The sequence below is a fragment of the Pelobates fuscus genome, chromosome 2 (genome assembly GCF_036172605.1).
Source record: "Pelobates fuscus isolate aPelFus1 chromosome 2, aPelFus1.pri, whole genome shotgun sequence".
Taxonomy (NCBI): domain Eukaryota; kingdom Metazoa; phylum Chordata; class Amphibia; order Anura; family Pelobatidae; genus Pelobates; species Pelobates fuscus.
This window is the reverse complement of record NC_086318.1, coordinates 296,268,132-296,285,166: the sequence shown is the minus strand read 5'-3', so window position 1 is coordinate 296,285,166 and position 17,035 is coordinate 296,268,132. Positions and strand designations below refer to the sequence as shown.

The following is a 17,035-nucleotide window of genomic DNA, read 5'->3' as shown; positions in this document are numbered from 1 at the left end:
TCAGTTTAGTTAGTCTAGTTACTCTGTTTGCATCTTTAATATTAGTAAGGAAGGATTGCTTTCACCTCAACTGGGGAACGGGGCTTGTCTGCAGCGACCACATGGTCTATACCTCAGCTTAGGCAGTCTATCTACTCGTTCTTACGTTTATATTTAGCAAGAAATTTTCTGCTTCCACTCTGATTAGGGAACTGATCGTTTGCTGCGACCACACGGTCTATACTTCGTTTCTAGGCAATTCAGTTACTTTGTTTTACGTTAATATTGAGCAAGGAGGGATTGCCTCTACTTTGACTGGGGAATTGGGACTCAGGGAATTGATTCATATTTGGTTAATATCTCCTCGTTACCCTTCTACACCTAGTACGTTAGTGGTGTATTGCAGGACTCAAGCAGCTATCTGGAAAAATTTAACCCACTATGGGAGTAATGCCTGTGTCTGCATACTAACTGTCTCACCTTTTGAGTTTTTTCCGGTGAGACAACACACTCTGTTTGGGGAACCTGGGATCCAGGGCACTGGCTTCCAATTATTATACTTTTGGCTACCTTAGTGTAACTAGTACCTTAACTGTTATCTGATTAGGAATCTACTAGGAAGTTACGTGTTTCCGCATACCTATAGTCTCACTTTATTTATTTTTTTCGGTGTGACTACCGAGTTCCCCATACCCATACCCTCTATTATCGGGTTAAATTGCTACGAAGACTGGTTTGGTCTATTATACTTTACCGTGTAGAGGTGTTACTAGCGACTTTGCACGGACCTATTCCGTCTACGTATTCTGGCCACTGACGAGGGGAATACAGTAGCCGTTTTAGTCGTTATAATTTGCCACAACTGGTACATGTATAGAGCTACTGTGGTTCATTTAGACTCTGTTGTTAACCATATTTGAAACTTCGATACACGGTCTACCCTATGAACCTTATTTCAGTGGCTTACTATTACCTATACGTTAGTGCTGAGTGTGTACAGCAATTGTTTGGACTATTTTTATAAATATATGCTCCAATTACCCTAAACCTACTACCAGCGACTGGCTTACACCAACATAATAAGTGCAGAGCCTGCACAGCAAACTTTAGACAATTACTACCAGTATAATATATGTAGAGCCTGCACAGCAAACTCTAGACAACTACTGTTAATAATTATTTTATTTTTTATTTCTTTATCACCGTTTTTGATACACCTATATTTATTTTAACTCATCACTGTGTGATACACTATTGAGTATTGATTTTATATTTGTTTTCCCTAAGTGGGATTAATAAAAATTTATTTTTTCATATATTTCCTGTTAGTTCTATACAGGCACACTTTTGCCATCATACTAACGAACTAACGTTGTTTTGGGTATAGGGACTTGAAGGGGGAGGAATTTTCTTCCATCCCTATCTAGTCTCTTTCTCTTTTTCATATTTATTCCATAGGGTTATGCCCTGATACCCTGCAACCGAACCAACTCCAGTGGAAGGTTGTCTGACCCTACACTGGCTGTTGAGTCTCTGTTGATAAGTATATACGTATATATCACTATATATATATATATATATATATATATATATATATATATATATATATATATATATATATATATATATATATATATATATATATATATATATATATATAATGATGATTCTACGTATATATTTATGTAATAATTTTACATAATTAGGTCATTTTATTAATTACAATTTGCAGGACCTGCCTGACAACCCAGGCCAAAAGTATAGGGAATTTAATTTGCTTGCACTATATTTAGCCCTGTAACTTTTCAAGACACCATAAAACCTGTGCATGGGGGGTACTGTTTTACCCGCAAGACTTTGCTGAACACAAATATTAGTGTTTCAAAACAGTAAAATGTATAACAACGATGATATTGTCAGTAGAAGTGAAATTTTTTGAATTTTTCACACACAAATGGCACTTAAACTGACAATATAATTGTTGTGATACGTTTTACTGTTTTGAAACATAATATTTGTGTTCAGTGAAGTCTCCAGAGTATAACAGTAACCCCCATGTACAGGTTTTATGGTGGTTTCAAAAGTTACAGAGTCAAATATAAGGCTTGCGTTTCAGTTTTTTCACATTGAAATTCGCCAGGTTGGTTATTTTTCCTTTCTGACCGTACGGTAGCCCAGGAATGGAAATTACCCCCATGATGGCATACCATTTGCAATAGTAGACAACCCAAGGTATTGCAAATTACATATTCAGTCTTTTTTAGTAGCCAATTAGTCACAAACACTGGCCAAAATTGGCGTTCAAATTAGTTTATTGCATTTTCAAATATTAACACTAACTTTGGCCAGTGTTTGTGACCAAGTGACTACTAAAAAACACTGGACATACCCCATTTGCAATACCTTGGGTTGTCTACTTTTGCAAATGGTATGTCATCATGGGGGTAATTCTCATTCCTGGGCTACCATACGGTCTTAAAGGCAACGTAACCGTCTGGCAAATTTCAATGTGAAAAAAACTGAAAAATGCCATAAAACCTGTACATAGGGGGTACTATTTTACACGTGAGACATCGCTGAATACAAATATGTGTATTTTATTGCAGTAAAAGCAAACAGTATTTTGACATTCACTGTTAAAATGTCACGTAGAACTAAGAAAATAAAAACAATCTTATTTTCTCCAATTTGTTTATATTTTATTCATATTAAATTATGTTCCATCCCTAAATATTTGATGTTAAATGAAAGCCCTGTTTCCCTTGAATAAAATGATTATATAATAAGTGTGGGTACATTTAATATGATACCAAAATCAGGAGTCAAATACAAAACCGATGTCAAACACAGGAAATCACAAGGGAATCACTAGGAGCACTTAAGGAGGTTCTAACAGAAACCACGATAGGGCATTGAATAGGGGGCTACAACAAGTCGTAAATAGGCTTACCTATTTTCTTATAGGTCCACGTCATCACTGCGATCCAAAACAGATTAGGATTGCAATGATGACATGGCCACTTTAAGAGTGGGAGTGATGTCATGTCCACATCTATATATATAGATGTCCTGCCATGCGGCTGCGTAGTTTGGCCAAACCCCGCGGCAGGAGGAGATCTGCAGGGCTCGAGGGAGGTAAGTCCCCCTTAGTGTGCTGCGCGGCTGCGTGGAGCGGTCGGACCGCGCGGCAGGAGGGGGTTTGCACGGCTCGTTGGAGGTAAATAGTGCCGCAACTATACACTGTAATTTTTAAACAATAATACTTTGCTTTTTATGTCAGCATTAGGATATTTTCATTGTATTTTTCAGGATCAGTTTCCTGTGGAAGCAAGCGAAATATACACAGCGGTAGCTGAATACTGGAAGCCTTGGCTAAATGAGGAAGCACTTGTAACTTTAAGGAAAGGTACTGAGAGCATACTGTTGTCATATGTGGTCATTGTGGTATTTTGAAATACATGCTGAGAAATACTGATGAACAATAAAAGGAAATCAAAATTGATACAGTAAGCTTTTGTTTTGCATTGCCTGTAATGAGAAAACCATACCATTACATTATACTGGACTTCTCCAGTTTCTCTCTTTAACATTGGAATTTACATTTCATGTGGTATTCAGTCAGCTGGAAATGAGTCAGTAATTCCCCTTTGTGGTACGTATTTCATGGTAACAGAAAATCAATGATAAATAGAAGAATATAACAGTAGGATTATCCATAATGTGGCCCTAGGTAGCTGCCTTAGGCCCAGGGCTTTAGACATGGGCCCCATTAACTGTTCCTATGTGAAGAATGAAGAGGGGTTCAAACTGGTAATCTACCTTGGCTGATTAGGTCTTAATCCTTCTGCGATGAAGTATCTCAAATGTACTGGGTAGTTCTTACATAGCTCTAACTCAATATATCAATGGTTTTATAAAAACTACCTTTGTAGCTATGGGATAGATTTATATTACATTCATGCCATGATGTTTGCGTTATTTTTATAAATGAATAGATTACCAAATTCCAGATCTTGGCTTGGAACACTACCACTTAAGACGTTTACTTACTAATGTTTCCAGTGCTTCACATAAATGACGAGTATATTTCTTCAAGCGATGTGTGTAGACTGTCCATCTTTCTAAAGCAAAGTTTATTAGGTAACCACAGCAATCTTGTAAATTTTTGCTGTACTTAAACATGCAGCAGGTTGTATTTAACTGCACTTAGGCAAAATAACAGCCAATAGCAGGATTTAATTCAGATTTAAACATCAGTTTCAGTGGTATGGCTAAGCTTTGTTGTTCTCAGCTGCAGTACTGGTGGCAGTAGTATTGCACTTGTGTAGATAAGAAAGATGAATAAAATGTAATTATTTTTTATTGATGTTGGTGCTAGGGAGTGCTATTTAGTGTCCTGTAGAAAAGACTAATAGCACAGCCATTTGTACTGTAAATGCCATGGTAAAAATGAAAGACAGATATATGTATGGAACAAAGTGTTACTATTGTAGAATAGATACTATGTTAGATTTATATGCATTCTTGCACTTCTTCTAGGTGGATATTATTCACAAATCTACAAATCAAGCCAGACTGCACAATCATTGAGGATTATCAGTCTGAACACTAATCTTTATTACAGTCCGAATAAAGTGACAGTAAATATGACAGACCCAGCTGATCAATTTGAGTGGCTCGAAGAGACTTTAAAAGCATCTAGGCAAAACAATGAAAAGGTATGGGGAAACGTGGAATATAAACAAAATCACAATTACAGTTTTAATTTTTCATTCACTTCCAATGTCACCAGAATTCATTTTAGATCTTTACCTTTATTGCTTCTAATATTGGATAGATTACATTTATGGCAAATTACATTATTTGCAGGGCTATTTACTAAATTGAGAAGTGCTGGGAATTCCAAAGGATTTTTTGAATTTAGGTTAAAAGTCCCCAAGTTCGTTCTGTTGTCCGTTTCGCTACATTGGTTTAAATTTCCAGTAATTGTAACTTTAGTGCATTACTTTAGTGCATTAACTTTTTTTGTTTTGTTTTGTTCCGTATACTTTGAAAGACTTCTATTTAGAAATGTGAGACAAAACCAAAGAGCTAAGAAGAATTTACTAATAAGTAATGCAAAAACAGTTAATTTAAAAGTTAATTAATGTACTACTTATATTGTTTTTTTTAATTGTATTGGTTTTAAAAACATATTAAAATTATTAAAACCATTGTTTTATTACAGTTGTACTTAATAAATACAAGAAATCTATCTGTGTCTTTAACACCTTAAGGACCAAACTTCTGGAATAAAAGAGAGTCATGACATGTCACACATGTCATGTTTCCTTAAAGGGTTAAGACAAAACCTATTTTAAAGTGCAGCAAGTGTTATAATGTGCAGAAGTGCAATTTTCATTAAAATACATAAACCTCCATAGGCAACCTTTGGCACTCCAGATGTTGTGGACTACACCCCTCATAATGCTCTTACACCCATAATGCTGACAAAGCATCGTGAGAGGTGTAGTCCAAAACATCTGAAGTGCTGAAGGTTGCCTATGCCCGTTATATATTGTGCAAAATGTGGTTAAAATACATAAAACACTCACTCTAAATTTCATATGCTGATCATCTTCATATATCACAACATATATAAAAAATGAAACAGGATACAAATAGTGTCAATATGTATAACCATAAACCCAGAATATAATGGATACAGTATACATTCACAAAAGTAGAGCAGATGAGCCTGCTCTAACTGTAAGAGCTCCAAATGACATTCACTTTGACAGGCAGTCGATCCACTTTTTCTGATTTATTGCACAAAATACCATACAGCAGCTTCGTCCAGAATCCCTCCCTTTGGCAGCAGTATAACAGTTGCACTTACTCTACTTTTCTTACAAATATGCTTAGTATACCTGCTTTATCATCAGTAGTTGTTGATGGAAACATGACTTTTACAACTGAATATGATTTCCTTTTTTGTGTAGGTATACGTTATTGCTCACGTGCCAGTTGGATTCTTGCCATTTGCAGCTTTCACAACTGCAATGAGAGTAAATTTTAACGAGAGACTGGTGAAAATCTTCCGAAATTACAGTGATGTTATTTCCGGGCAGTTTTATGGACATACTCACAGAGACAGCATCATGGTCCTCCTAGATGAAAACAATGGTAGGACAATATACATGTATGGTGTATTACAATTTTCCAAGTTTTAATATAATTCTCATAAGGATGTAGGAGATATAAGCTTTAGATTTTGATAAGTTCTTTGGATAAACCCCACACCACCAAAAATAAACTACAACCCAAAAAGGATATATTCTAGTGTTTTTCTTAATGGGACACTCTAATAACTGACAGGCACAATCATAACTATGAATTTAAAATCGGATTAAACAGTAATTTAATGTTCAATTTCATAATACTGTAGGCAAATATGAATAGTGTATGTGCTACAAAAATGTAAGTCTATTTTTTTTTTCATTCTGTTAGCAAAAGCTAATTTAGTTTTTGTCTAAATGCATTGCCACAGCTTTTTCTCTGTTCCGGTACCCTAATTTGCAGGTGAGTGTGTTCAATAAACTGAGCACTGGGCTTCATATATGCTCCACAATCAGACCTAGGTGCCTTGCAAGCTTGGTGCACTGAGGGTAGGGTTGCCATTTAGCCAGTATTTTACTGGCACAGACGCTGTTTGACCGGTGTTTGTATTGCAAAAATACCTCCAATGCAAAGACCAGTATTTTTCGGACAGCACTTTGATAGAGTGGTAAGAGAAACTGAGCTAATATCAACCTTTAGTACACATGGCAGGTACACACATTGGTATATGCACACAATGACACATAATGTGATACACACACACACACTCAGACAACACTGTGCACACACTGTTATATACACACACTTAGACAATGAAACATACACAAACACAGTGCCACACACACATACACATATCGTAAGTACTTTATTAGGGAATGTTATCATTTTTTTTCTTTTATGTTGTCCTGTGATGTCATGCATACATAAGTTTGCTAATTCATATGGCTTCCCCCCCAAAAAACTAACAAAACACAAACTGTTATAGCCGCTAAGGGATGGGGCACAACTCTATATTAATATCTATAATTTTGGAATGGGATTTTCAAGATCATACAGATGTGATAGCCAGGTGTCAACATGCTTTGAGACATATATATCTTAACCTTCTCCGGTCCCATATTAGACCCATAGTAGCCCTTACTTTATATATCTTCTGAAATTCCAGTGTCTATATTCATTTTAATAAAGATTCTATGTTTATGGGATCACAAACGTGTATTCTTTTAGCTGCATTAACTTCTTTCCTTTAACAGTTCTGAAAAAGCCCTCCTCCAACCTAAACTTCTTTTTAAAGCATTTTGAATAGATTATAAATAAACTTCCGTTCCAGCTGTGACATTAGTGAATCTGGTTTCCACTTTGCAGTCAATAGAAATGGTGACCAATTATTTATTAAAGGTCGTAGTTTTGGAGTGCTAATCTGGTCTGAGAAGTAATGAAGCAGTGTCTAATGCAAGGCAAGATCTCGAACCAATTACTTTTCTGGTGCCTCAATAAAATTCAAGACAGCCCTGTGCAAGAGCAGGGGTAATGATGTGTAGTTCTTTGGGCCAGGTTTCTTTGTTCAGCCTACTATGTCACTAGGTTTGTCACTTTTTAATGACTGTTATAGATGTGAAGGAAAGGGTTTCTGGGGAAGTTGTGCTTGTGCAGGCGACTACTTCCTCGACACCAAACGTTTCATACCATGTCTTCCTTGACCCTCCTTTCTATACAGGGACACAACCTTGCTGGTACAAACTGTAGCAAGAAAGTTAGAAGTGCCAAACTGTACGTACCTTTCTCAAACCATTTTTTAATAATGGGGACCTACTGAATGTCATCAGTTGACTGCTCTAAGCCAATCAGCAGTGCCCCTGCCTGGCAGCAGTCCATGGCTTCCTCTAGCTGATTTTCTGAAAGCAAATGTGGACAGGGACAATAAAGGAATTGTTCTGGAGCCAACTTTTGGGTTAAACCATTTGTGAACAGCTTAACCCCTAAAGTGAAGGAAGCACCACGGGCCTCCTTGCACCATAACTAAATTTCTATGACTTTCTTATGTTGTCCTAACTGTGTGTGGGGGGGACAGGTGGCAAAATGATGTATTTAAATTAAAAAAAATAAAAACTTATATCCCCCTCCCTTTTTACCTTTGACTTTGGAGGGTTGAGATTACAAGGCAAGCCCTGGCGGTCCAAACATTATTGAATCATTTGGAAAGCCTATTAAATAAAGGTCAAAGTGAGGTGTCATATGGATAGTGACCGATCTCCTGCTGCTGTATTTGTACTGCTCAGCACTTGGACTGTATTCTTCGCTCACATTTCTTCCTTTTTAATGTGAAACTTTCATTCTGATGGTGTGAATGACCTAATCAAACTGACTTTCACTCAATATCACCACAGTTATTATCAATATGAGTGAACAGCAGCAGTCAGGAGATCAGCTGATGGAAAAATGGGAGACCCTAAGAGAAAAATGCGATGAGGGTGGAGGGAGAACAATGAGGGATAAGGAGAAAGTAATGGAAGAAAAGGGGAAACCCTTAATGGCTCCAAAAGATGGATGATAGAAGAATTGGTAGTGGGGAAAAAGAATGGGAAATACGAGTGGATGGAAGTCAGAAATGAGGAAAGATGGAGAGTGCATGGAATATTGGAAAAAATGTACTATATTCATTGTAGTTCTCAAAATGTAAATTTATTTGGGGGAAAAAGTTCTATACAGCACATGTATTCATTAATTATCCATTGTCTTGCAGAAAAGCCAGTTGGATCAGTGTTTGTGGCTCCAGCTGTGACACCATTAAGATCTTTATCAGAAAGTGATGGTAATAACCCAGGATTCAGGTTGTATCATTACGACACCGGTTGTTATAATTTGTTGGTAAGTACAGATTATTAAGCAGTGATTTGTTTAGATGTTTACTGATCTCTGCTAATCCAAACCATATGTGTATCTTCTAGTAAAACCTAAACACCTATAAATATTAACATGTATTCACTTGTGTTTGGGTCCTAAATATTTAAAAGTAGTTGGTGTATCCGATGAGAATGTAATTTTACATATCAAGCTTTTTAACAAGACTATTTTCTCATTGGGTGTAGGTTGCTCTTAGAAATGTATAGGACTGAACCACTACTGCAAGGGTTGTAGAGTGGTGTGTTGTGAGTGTCCTTATTACAGTCCAACGCTCCCCCACTAGCAGCTACATAGGGACAATCTCTATATAGGCACAATCTCTACTGGACAACCATTTGATTTCATCAATGCTTGACAGTGCTGTGAGACTTAGAGATGCCAGGGAAATTACAGAAGATGACTACACTTACTCTGCGAGGGAGGATGAGAACTGAGCAATTGAGTGTCTGTTACACCCCACTCAAGGAGGACTCATTAGGATGATGGGATATGTGTTGTGATATCTATCCTCCATTATCTGAAAGGTCCCACAAACCAGGAGGGAGGAGACAAATGTCTCTTAACCCCTAAGTTCTGTGTCAAAACAAAACCTTTTAGCTGTATGTCTGTTCAACCATAATTCTATTTTATATTAAGTGCACCCCGACTTATTATATATGATTTTGTTCAGGAGAAATGGGGCTTGTATTTCATATCAAAACCCAATGTTTTGAAATATGAAAGAGATATGAAACCCAGATATGAAACCCAATTTAATAGGAATACAATCTACAAATAAAAATGTGAGAAATTAAAAAAATATATATCTATATAAGTTCTGAATGGCATTTTAACTGTGCATCTCATAATGCTGATGGCTTTTAATGCATTAAAATAAACACATTTGTGTTCATCAGTGTCTAACAAGTACAACAGAAACCCCAAGGTTTTATGGGGTTTTGGAAAGTTACAGGGTCAAACATCGTTCTTGCTAATGAAATTCTCTAGACGTTCTGCCTGGGTTGTCAAACAGGTCCCTCAGTGTATAATTAATAAAATCATGTAAAAAATATTGCATAAATATACATGTACAATTACATTATTTATTTTAACATCAAGTAATTTTACGAATTTTATATTGGAGGAGTTGGCTGACAACCCTGGGTTCTGAATCTGTCAATCACGCCGATCTGAGTCATGTTACCACTTTGTCATCTCGATCAGATGATGTGAAAACCTGAGAAACTGGTTTTCCAGTTGCACAACTTTACAGAATTACAAACAAGCTCTTTGAGTTGAAATAATGAAATGTTAAACACAATGCTGTAAGGACACTATATATATATATATATATATAGAAGGCGTATGCCTGAAGTTGTGGGAGGGATTTTGAGCCTATTTAAACCCAGCAAACCCCTTACTTACCTGTCTTCGACGATTTCGGAAATTCCCCTTTCGCTTCCGGTACACGCAGACTCTGACGTCAATTTGCCGCGACGCGCCTAAAACGACGGTCAGCAAACGTCCACGCGAAGTTTCGTGAGTATTACACACGAGCGGGTCCCAGTCGGCAGTTTCCAACCAAAACTGTAAGTCCACAATTCAAAGCTTCATTCGGCTAGAACACTTATTATTACTGACCGGGAGTACACGAGGAACCTCCTTACAATTCTTTTCACTGGCATTATTTTAGTGTTATCCACAGGTGCACTTTTCAACATCCCGTGGAAAACTATACCAGCTCCATTCGCATGGGTCATTAGGTTTCTAAAGACAAGCATTATAAAATCTTTTCTTTCTCCCTTCTCCTCTTCTAAACGATTAAACATTCGTATTGGCAATTAATCATGCATATATACCGCTAGCAGTTCGGCTATGTTCCGCTTTTCACATATCGTTGTTGCTGGTCATAAGTGTGACTCACGTATTTGTTTCCGTTATTGCATTCATATTTTACATTACATTTAGAGCATTACTTGTAAAACTAACTTTTACAATTTTTTTTTTCTCCCCTTTTTCTTTTCCTCTTTCAAGTTGACAGGGGAAATTAGTCAATTACACTGTTCGTTATATCTCTTAAAGCTACATAACTAGTTTAATGTTAGTCAGTCATTTCATTTGAATGCTTGTTTAAGTTTTCAGACCTAAAGAAATAAATGGCTAGTGTTTTTATTTGTTTGTTCAAATACTAATCCTTTACCAACTGGCTACATGGCCAGGGGTTTCACTCGATACGTGCATCCGTTTCTCTCTCTCTCTCTCTCTCTCTCTCTCTCTCTCTCTCTCTCTCTCTCTCTCTCTCTCTCTCTCTCTCTCTCTCTCTCTCTCTCTCTCTCTCTCTCTCGTTATAACCTATTTAAACAATGTTTCACTTCATCCGAAGTACGGCATTTTGTATGTTTGTTGTGCGTTTTCCTCTCCCTAAGCTGTGTCACAGAAACATTAGGTCTTTACGGTTCGCACCAAAAAAAAAAAAAAAAAAAAAAAAAAAAAGATTTCTCTCCTTTCATTTAGGAACCACATTTGTATATCTCGTTATACTGAATGTCATGCTTATACTCAATATAGTTAGATAACCTATTATGTCTATTTTTTAAACACACTTACTTTCAAGATGTTTTACTAAAATGTGTTTTTTGTGGTTATGTTTTGATGTCCTTTTGTTGGTTTCATGAGTATATATACATTTTAGATAGGGAATTGGTCACCATGCTCTCGAGGTCCGAATACGTTTGGGAAAGTAAATCTAAGTAAGTATGAAAGTTAGATGTCTTAAAAATAAATGGGTAAGGGCACACTAGGTCATCATTATTATTGGTCATCCTCAGTATAAACGCAGACGCTCTGACTGTTATGCACATCTTACATTCATCAGCACACGCTTGAGGAAACGCAGCTATGCATACTTGACAATTATGCCGCGCTTTACATTACTAAACCTATTTAAACTTCCTGACATATTCAGCGTTGCATTAAGTCCTATCATTGCCTGATTACCTTGCCTTGTACACCTACGCAGACAAGTACATATGTTACTAGACAAGTGCATTTAAGTTCACACTGCAGTTCTGGTGAACAAGCCTCGGCAAAGGCTAGTACGCGTTTTTAACAGTACTATGACCAAGATCCGCATAAAAAAAAAAAAAAAAAAAAAAATATATATATATATATGTATATATAAATAAACTCGTATTACATTACAAAACAAGGCCACGAGTCCCGAGGGCCATACATGCAATCATACACGCATTCTAGTTTATACGTCCCGACCATCTGGACCCCGACATGCTCACAGGGCACTCCAGTTTCAGTCAAGCCGTACGATCATAACTCATTACCACCCACGTTTTGTTCCGTGGTATGTCCTCTCTCACTAACTGACCTTCCCTCTTAGTTAGCAACGGCTGGCTGTCAGGTGCCTAGGTGTCCACTAGTTATTATTCCCCCTGGCTTCTTTGCCATAGGTTAGTGGTCCCGCGAGGCCAACACCCATCCTCATACTTGGAGGTACTACGCCCCTCGGGCCAAATCATAGCTAGTCGCCTCGCATTGTGACATAGAGAGGGCCTCATCTGTCACTCCCATTCTATCTTATGTTTAACTTTCACCGAGAGGCCGACACCCCGCCACAACGTTCAGTGGCCACGCTACCCCCTCGCGCCAACGCATAGATAGAGCCTCTCAAGCCGCTTGGCAAATAGCAGGGCCTCACCTGTCACCAACCTAGAGTAATCGTTTCGCCGCATTGCGGCACTAGCTAGTCAGCCAGCTCTCACACACACACTCGCACTCCTAGTAAGCTGGGGGGGACGGCACACTACAGACCCGTCTTGCATAATCACTATGTTTTAGTCCCAATAACCAAATCAGGTATCCTAGCGATTTATTTCCTGCTTTAGTTTCGATTGTGAGTTAAATACTCTTACAGTAATGCAAACAGTATGTCAGAGCTATCATACTAGGCTGATCCTATGCTTTCAATACGTTATCACTTACGGGCTACGGGTCTGCTAGATACTTACATATAGCAGTATATGGATACCCAAATATATATTACCCCAACTTGTCACTCGCTGGTGATCCTATCATACTACATACACTACGTGCCCAGGTCAAGCTAGTAGAAACCAAGACCTGCGGTTCCTCCAACAATTTGTTTCAGACATTTTTTCTTACATATATTCAGTTATTTACGCATGTTGGGTCTCACGTTGCCTTTTACGTTACACGTTGTACAGGTTAGGCCTTGTAGTGGACCATCGTCAGGTCCTCAAGACTCTTACGCACATACAGTGACTGCTTCCAGATTCATGCATTACAGATATACTATTTATGACATTGCAGCCCATTGGGGGCATTTAGTACATTGAGTTCTAAATTAGCATATGTTGTCTCATACTATCACTCAATTATCGCATCGACGTCAGTTATACAAGCTATGCAGGATAAGCATTAGCAATCTAATAAGACCGGGTAAACATAATTCCCACTTGTTTCCTACCAAACATCGAGGCATCACTCTGCCTCCATTACGACCAAACGAATACCATTCAAATCCTTAAACAACTAATAGGGACTTGTCTGCACGCTTGACATTCACAGGGTCCTCCATGCGCTTTCAATTCATTCATCACGCATTTAACGTTGCACACGTTTCACTTATTTAAGTTCAAGAAGTCCATCAGGAGTTACTTTCGGTCATGCTATATGTTTCGGTTTAAGAAGTAACACCATAAGCATCGTATAATACAAACATTTACGATCCCAAGCCTACCGAGTAACTATTATAGGGTACTTACTATACGAACACATATCATCTTTAAATTTAAACTACATTCAAAGCTCCTTTTCAGGTTCCTCTCTTGTGCACGCATTTCCCTACGGTAAATCACGGCTTTGCATTCTATTTTTCGGTTCGCATCACAACAGTTAGTTTCATCAGGCGCCTGTTACAGTCCTTTTCGCTGTGCTTCAATGCAGTTAATCACACGTGTAAGGTCAGGTTAACGCTCATCCGCAAGAAGCTAACACCCTGCTGCGCGTAGTTAGTACAAGTCCACATGGCCCTATTCATAGGTAGGGCCTCTCTCAAGCACAGGGCTAATGGCACGGCCTCAACTCTTATGGGATTGTCCTTATCTTCGCCCGTTAGTACCCATTGGCTAGCAGCTCTACTACACGAGAGATTCAATGGGCATCTGAGTTTTGCATAATTAAAACATATTACGTTTCCTCCCTCCTCACAGAATGCTACAAGAAATAGCTCCAGGTAACGTACTATCTTTTATAAACACTAACCCTGTCGTCTCAAGTCCCCTGCAGTATCCCCCACCTTAACCACTTCCGAAGTCCTGAAGTCGGACCTTGCTTATACGTAACGGTTAAGCTAAAAGAACACGCAGTCCAGAATTCCTCTGCAGGTCAAAAAGGTCTAATTCATGCCTGAAGTTAGAGTCTACGCAGGTAAGATTTGTCTACTAATACTAAGCAAACGTACTCTACAGCTTACGATGTGTAAGTATTGTATATGGTTCAATATAATAAGTGCGTTCCAATTATAAATGGTTGCTTGTACAATTTTTGCCCATCTCTCAAACAGTTCATGCTATACATTCGCTCCTTGTTAATTAGTCTTGGCCTCAATCCAAATTCCTTCTCGGGACATTCATTCCGTATTGGGGCCGCCACTGCAGCCTCAAGTTGTCAAGTTCCAACTTATGTTGTGGAGAAGATGGGACGCTGGAGATCCTCAGCATGCTACCGGTACATTCCAAATCCAGAGAAAGAAATCAGGCTCGCTTTCTATAATATGTCTAAATCATGTTATGATTAATAAATAAATGTTACATACTTTTTGGCCCTCTTTTTACAGGCCTAACCTCGCGTCGGTTTCGGCACACCTCAACCGACTCTTATTTATTAAAACTACACCCACTTTAATGTGCGCCCCTTCCATAATCCCGTACACAAATAGAAGGCGTATGCCTGAAGTTGTGGGAGGGATTTTGAGCCTATTTAAACCCAGCAAACCCCTTACTTACCTGTCTTCGACGATTTCGGAAATTCCCTCCCACCACACCCTCTTAAAATATCATTATATCTGGGTGGGCCCTCTTTTTACAGGCCTAACCTCGCGTCGGTTTCGGCACACCTCAACCGACTCTTATTTATTAAAACTACACCCACTTTAATGTGCGCCCCTTCCATAATCCCGTACACAAATATATATATATATATATATATTTTTTTTTTAATCTGCCTGATATTTTTAAAGGATTACATTTTAGATAAACGACTTACAGTCTGTTGTTGCATTCTGAGATTAGTCTGTACTTGTGTTGAATTTAAAACAGAATTCTGCTTTGTGTATTTCAGGATCTTTGGCATTATTACTTAAATCTTACTGAGGCAAACTTGAAAAAAGAAGCTATTTGGAAGCTCGAATACATCATGACAGAAATATACAAAATTAAGGATATTCAGCCTGAAAGTTTGGAAGAACTTATACAGAGATTTAGAAAACCAGATAGCATTGACTTTCAAAACTATTATAAAAACTATGTAGTGCATTTTGATTCCATTAAGGGCTGTGATGGATTCTGTAAAGTAGTACAGATATGCTCAATACAATGTCTGGACCAAGAATCCTATATAAAATGTTTACTAAAGCATACAAACTACAATAGTGACCCCATTATAACCATGCAATAGTAAAGTCTACATCTAATTTCCAATGTCAAAAATCAGTGGAGCCGGAGTGTCTATTAAGGGTGGGCAGAGTTTTGTGCTGGTGAATATATGCACCCCACCAATCTAATCTATCTCTGGTACAAATTAAACACACACCTTTAAGAAAATTTTAAATTAATAAGTTTACATTCTCTCTAATCAAAATTGGAAAACTAAAGATTTAAAAGAAAATATATATTTTTTTTTTAAATAAATCCTAGGGCATTTACCATAAAAATTAACCCTAATGGCTGCATATAATGCACCCACAGGAAAGTTGAACTAAAAGGCATATCAGTCTGCTTACAAGCTGTGGACCACTGGGACAGGTCATTTGGATGTGTGACCAAGTGAGGTGAGATGGCATTTGTCCTATGGGATTTGCAATGTGCTTTTAGTATTGATGTGCAATTGTAAGAGCAATTATAATAATTGTTTAAGCCAAGCAGAATTTCACTATTGTGGCATGCTGTGATTTGAAGACACATGAAATATTCTACCTGTGGGGATAGACTGTGAAATGCCATTTTATTTCCACTTTTGTATGCAGCCACTAGGGCTCATTTTTTGCATGGTCGATACCCTGTTAGTTTTTTTTTTTTTTTTTATGTTTTAGTAATTTCCTTTATGTTTGGTATTGTCTTGTAAGGATTGAGAGGAGTCCTGGGGAGTACAGCCTTTTAATAAAAAAAAAAAAAAAAAATTGTGTTAAAATTGTGTCTGATTGTGCTTGAATTGATTAGTCATTACATTTCTGCATACCCATTTGGGATATGTCTCTGTGTCATGATGTGTTCGAGCTGCCTGTATTAACTCACCAGCACCCCATAAGTACTAAACCTTCCAATGTGTGTTTTCTACAAGCATCATTAGACAAAATGCTATGTTCAGGGCACCAGGTACCTGCATAGAGCACTGAAACAGAGCACTGGAACAAAAGGCCTTTGTTGACTGGCCTTACATGATTCACAGGCAGCATTCACCCCAGTCTGTCCTATCAGTATTTCAGGCAAAGCCAGTGATGTGATTCTTCTCCGGAACTCTGGGATTGGGAGGTATCCAATAAGATATATAAATGGATGGAATTCATTCTGGAATTTAATTGAGCAATAAATAATATGCAAGCCTATTTAGACTTGCAATAATTACCTCACTAGACCAGGCTATTAAAAGATGACAATACTGAAATCCATGCAGACAAGCAATATTCTTTTAATTGTATTTCTTGAATAGGTAGAAAAAGGAATCTGTATATAGTGATGGATGTGCTGTAGAGGTTTGGGATTCATACGTTATTGTCATAATCTTGTAACATTTTGCAAAGTAGCCCTAAAAAGTAAAATTA

The 17,035-nt window shown here is 37.7% G+C and overlaps 1 protein-coding gene across 1 annotated transcript in view; it reads left to right on the top strand.

Moving 5' to 3' along the window:
* SMPDL3A (sphingomyelin phosphodiesterase acid like 3A) overlaps positions 1 to 16,819 on the top strand; it is a 64,373-nt gene extending 47,554 nt beyond the window's left edge. Inside the window, exons 4-8 of the mRNA XM_063443459.1 lie at positions 3,289 to 3,385; positions 4,519 to 4,697; positions 5,961 to 6,144; positions 8,822 to 8,946; positions 15,337 to 16,819. Coding sequence (XP_063299529.1) covers positions 3,289 to 3,385; positions 4,519 to 4,697; positions 5,961 to 6,144; positions 8,822 to 8,946; positions 15,337 to 15,672 — 921 coding nt within the window. The 3' untranslated portion in view covers positions 15,673 to 16,819. The remainder of the gene's footprint in view (positions 1 to 3,288; positions 3,386 to 4,518; positions 4,698 to 5,960; positions 6,145 to 8,821; positions 8,947 to 15,336) is intronic.
* The last annotated feature ends 216 nt before the right edge of the window (positions 16,820 to 17,035 follow it).